At 37.7% G+C, this 5,357-nt stretch overlaps 1 protein-coding gene across 1 annotated transcript in view; it reads left to right on the forward strand.

The window, feature by feature from the left end:
• Herc1 (HECT and RLD domain containing E3 ubiquitin protein ligase family member 1) overlaps positions 1–5,357 on the forward strand; it is a 160,319-nt gene that overhangs the window by 25,462 nt on the left and 129,500 nt on the right. Inside the window, 2 exon segments of the mRNA XM_029543584.1 lie at positions 1,651–1,746; positions 4,728–4,922. Coding sequence (XP_029399444.1) covers positions 1,651–1,746; positions 4,728–4,922 — 291 coding nt within the window.

Here is a 5,357-nt window from a genome sequence, read left to right on the forward strand (position 1 = left end):
AGAGAGAGAGAGAGAGAGAGAGAGAATATGAATGAGAATGAATATGGGAATGTCTTGAGATTGCATAACATGGATTTCTAACTTGCAAATTTTTAGTTGAGAAGGGGGAAGTTCTATACCACATGATTTTAGTCTGGCTAGTGTGTGAGCCAAGGAGTCTGATACTGTGTGGGACCATAATGTTTTCTTGCATATTATGTATGTATGTGTAGAGAAGGGATTAATCTTGCTTAAAGCTGCAAATGGGAGGCATGGAACTACCAGGCACCTGAAAAGAGGTTGCAGGAGAGCTTGGTTATTAGGGGGAAGAGAGAAGAAGCTAGAGGATCTATAATCTAATAGCACTGTTGCCTTTTATTGCGGCATCCTTCTACCCCCACACCCTGTGTTTAGGATTGCCCCAGGATCTAATGTGCTAGGCAAGCACTCTACACCCCCTTCTATCTTATAGCATTTTAGCATCTTCTAGCATAAGCTTGCTTATATAGTCACAAATTGACTTGATATTTAAGTTGACTCTATAAGCTCAAGAAATCATTATTATATATATTTATGTATATATGATTTTATATATAATGTGTTTTATTTTTTATCTAATAATATTCTATACCCTGCTTTTTCAGCTTCATTGATTCATTGTCCCTCACTATTTGGAGTGAGGAGAAAGTAAACTAATTTTAGTGCCTGATTTTTATCAGGTGCTTTGCAAAGTTTTTCAATTATTATGTGAGGTAATTTCATAATTTGTGAGGTAAGATATTATTTACCTTGATCTTAAAAGTGTGAAGCAACTGTGTTAGTTTACTGAGTATCATAATAACACAGACTCCTGAGTCACATACTGTGTGAAGTAATTCTTTATTTATTTTATTTTATTTTATTTTTTTATGGTTTTTCGAGACAGGGTTTCTCTGTGTAGCCCTGGCTGTCCTGGAACTCACTCTGTAGACCAGGCTGCCTCTGCCTCCCAAATGCTGTGATTAAAGGCTTGAGCCACCATGCCTGGCTCATTTACATTTCAAATGCTATCCTGAAAGTACCCCTATCCCTCCCTGCTCCCCTACCCACCCACTCCCACATGAAGTAATTCTTATAACCTTGAGTTTACCTTTGAAATCCATATTTTTCTGATTATATTATATACAGTTTACTTGCTTTTGTTAAATTGGTTAACCTTTTCCACAAATGACTATCTTATAGTAGCTATAAAATGGAGCAGAATGATTTTATTGCTAGCTTTCTAGTTTCTGTCTATTTGTCCTGTCATTCCTGGACAAATATCAGGTGTACCTAGTCACAAATCACCCTTCCATCACCCAAGGCCATATACCTTGTCATATATGCTTCTCAGTAAGTCAAAGATACACCGAAAAGTAGACTGCTGTCTTCAAGATTCTGTGTTTGCCCCAAAGAAGAATCTTGTGCTTTATTTAGTATGACTTTCTCACTATTTAATGAGGCAGTTATAAAGTGATTGGTGCTTGATTGATCATTTGACTCAATAGATTTTTATAACACTTTTAGTTGGTTTTGTCCTAATAATAGGACTTGGTAGCACACCTAATCTTACAAAGTTTTTAAAGTAGATTTTTTTTTTAACTTATATGTCTGTTTCCTTTCCATATTGTACCCCACAATATTTAATTACAGGGTTCATCTGCTGATCGGAGTCAGTGGAGAGAACCGACTAGAACATCTGAAGGCTTATGTTCACTCTATGAGGCAGCATTATGTCTTTTTGAAGAGGTATGTAATCTTCATAACTTTGCATTAAAAATGACTTTGTTGTAAAATGTTACAGCGTACATTTATCTCTAGAAAGTCTCTAAAAGAAAATGGTATCAGTGGTTGGCTATCCCTGGAGATTGGAGCTCAGGGTTTAGTTGCCAGGGCTTGGAAAGAGATGCTTTTCAGTGTGTTTCCTTTCAGTTATTTTAATTTTTGGGTCATGTATTAGTAACGTTTGTTGAAAAAAGTTACTGAGTAAAACAGATTCAGAAGGAATTTAAATAATTGTATACCTTAACAAATTGTTGTAAAATAAATATTCTTCTAATCATTACCTAGACTTAAAAAAAAGATTACCATCAAACCTGACAAGTTGATTATAATTGCCAGGTACCACATGGTAGAAGGAAAGAACAAACTTCCTCAAGTACACACACACACACACACACACACACACACACACACACACACACACGAAAAGTAAATAGAATTTACCATCCACTGTAGAAGGCCTTTCACATTCTGGTCATTACCTTTTCTTTACAACAGTTCACTGTCTTGACTTTTAAACTAATTTCCTTGCCATTTTTAGTTGTGTCACCCACTTGCATGTGCCTGGACTCTAGCTCATTTTTTTCCCCCTTCTTTTAATGTTTTTAAAATCGCTTTTTAAAAAATTGGTTATTTTATTTATTTACATTTCCTTTCCCCAAACCTCCTGTCCCCTTCCCTGCCCCCCCACCCCCCCCATTTCTATGAGCGTACTTCCCACCTACTCATCCACTCACGCCTCAGCACCCTAGCATTCCCCTATGCTGGGTCATTGAGCCTCCACAGGACCAAGGAACCCTCCTCCTATTGATGCTAGATAAGGCAATGTCTGTTACATATGGGTCCCTCCATGTGTACTCTTTGGTTGGTGGTTTAGTCCCTGGGAGCTCTGGGGGGTCTGGTTGCTTGATATTGTTGTTCTTTCTATGGGGTTGCAAACCCCCTCAGCTCCTTCAGTCCTTTCCCTAACTACTCCATTGGGGTCTCTGCATTCAGTCCGATAGGTGGCTGAGTGTGTCCATATCTGTATTGGTTAGGCTCTGGCTCAGCCTTTCAGGGGACAGCTTACCAGGCTCCTGTCAGCAAGTTCTTGGCATCAGGAATAGTGTCTGGGTTTGGTGTTTGCATATGGGATGAATCGCTAGGTGGGGCAGTTTCTGGATGGCCTTTGCTTCAGTCTCTGCTCTACTTTTTGTCCCTGCATTTCCTTTTGACAGGAGCAATTCTGGATTAATATTGAGATTGGTGGGTGGCCACATCCCTCAACCGGGGGCTGTGCCTATCCACTGGATATGGTCTCTACAGATTCTCTCTCCCCTTTGTTGGGTGTTTCGGCTAATGTCATCCCTGTTGGGTCTTGGGAACCTCTTGGGTCCCTGGCATTTGGGACTTTCTAGTGGCTACCCCCAGTTCCCCCTCCCCCACTGCTACACACTTTTGTTCAAATTCCTGACCCTCTGTACTTCTCTACTGTCTCCTTCCCCACCCCCTTTTCCCTTCCCCTCCCCTCTTCCTCCCACATCCCTCCCTCCTTCTACCTCCCCTTCTGAGTAGGACTGAAGCATCCACACTTTGGTCTTCCTCCTTGAGTTTCATATGGTCTATGAGTTGTATTGTGGGCATTTGAAACTTTTTTTTTTGGGGGGGGGAAGGGGGCTAATATCCACTTATCAGTGAGTACATACCATGTGTGTTCTTTTGTGACTGGGTTATATTTTCTAGTTCTGGATGATATCCAGATGATATCTGGATGATATTTTCTAGTTCCATCCATTTGCCTGCGAATTTAATGAAGTTATTGTTTTTAATAGCTAAGTAGTACTCCATTGTGTAAATGTCCCACATTTTTTGTATCCATTCTTCTGTCGAGAGATACCACCATGCTTGGTCAGTAAATGGTCTATATAACAAAAATAAGTGATTTAAATTTTTTTTTTAGAAAAAAGCAGTTAATTTTGATTTAACATTACATGGAATATTGTCTATTTAAGCATCAAGAGTGGGCAGAAAACTTTGTTTTATTGTCTTGACATTTGTCAGTTCTTAATGACTGTTAAAGAATGTGCATATGACGTTATGATATACAACAGAATCAACACCAATGTAAATTACAAGCTGCAATGGAAATTAATAAATTCATGTGGGCTCCTAAGTTGCAAGAAGTGAACCAAATAGCTGGAAAGTGTCAATAACGGTTTAAAGTATTCACAGGACAAGAGACTCTGTAAGAGCTGTACTTCATGCATAACTTTTCTGTACATGTCAAATCACTCTACTTTATAAAGAAAGTACTGATAAGCCTTTATTCTAGTATGAATTCTTGTGAGTGATATTTGGGTTGAAACCCCAAAGAATAGTAGTTTTCTTTCAATATAACTTCTAAGAAATGTAGAGGCAGATCACTATGAGTCTAAAACTAGCCTGTTGGACATAATGAGTATCAGGTCAGCCAGAGTTACATGGAGAGACCCTTTCTCAAGAAAAAACAGTGACAAGAGAAAACATTTGGGGCAGGAGTTTAGTTCACTAAGAACATTTCCCTAGCATGCTTGAAGACTTGGGTTCAATCAAAGGAAGAAAAAAAATCCATGTGTAACATTCTATTATTTTTGAATAAAGAACATTTATATAAAAAAAGAATGTGCATATGAAAAGGTAACATTATATAAAGGTAACAAGATTATTAGTGATGTTTTCTTCCTACTTTGTCTTTATGAACTTTTATTTTCTGTGAAGTTTGTATGTGAAAACATTTTATTTAAAGAGTCTTGATTATGTATGTCCTTCCCATCTTAGTTATTTACTCTGTGCTAATTAATATTTTAGCTATCTGTATTTAAAACTAGATGTGAGTAGCTTAGAGTATTAGAAGTTAAGACAATAGTTTCAGAGAATATGTAAAACTACACTAAATATATTTTGTGTGTGTGTATTTGAATTTTTAATAGGTTTGCAGAATGGCTTCTGACTATTCAAGAACATGTGCTAGCCCAGATAGCATTCAGACTGGTGATGCTCCCATTGTTTCTGAAACCTGTGAGGTATATGTTTGGGGCAGCAACAGCAGCCATCAGTTGGTAGAAGGCACACAGGAGAAAATACTACAACCCAAACTGGCTCCTAGTTTCTCTGATGCTCAGACCGTAAGTTCTCTGTATTCTTTGTGAACTGGTAGATAATGGGGTATTTATATACACTTTTTTTGTGCCTTAAGTTATGTTGAGTATATTTTTCAGTGAGTAAAAATCCTTGGTTGAACATTTATTATCTATGATATTTTTAATATCACATCAGTTCTTCATTTTAACAGAAAATGCATTTTTGGTCTGTCATATCTTTGACACCATTTCTATGTTCAAAATATTAAATTGGGACCTAGATTTTTAAAAAAGCCTAATGAAGCAGTGTATAATGGTAAAAATCTTTCATGCCAGTATTCACGAGGCAGAGGCCTGATCTATATTAAGAGTTCCAGGCCATGACCTTAAGCTGTACTACAGAGCAATTGTGATAAAAACTGCATGGTACTGGTACAGCGACAGACAAGTAGATCAATGGAATAGAATTGAAGATCCAGA

This window comes from Mus pahari, chromosome 10, assembly GCF_900095145.1.
Source record: "Mus pahari chromosome 10, PAHARI_EIJ_v1.1, whole genome shotgun sequence".
NCBI lineage: Eukaryota > Metazoa > Chordata > Mammalia > Rodentia > Muridae > Mus > Mus pahari.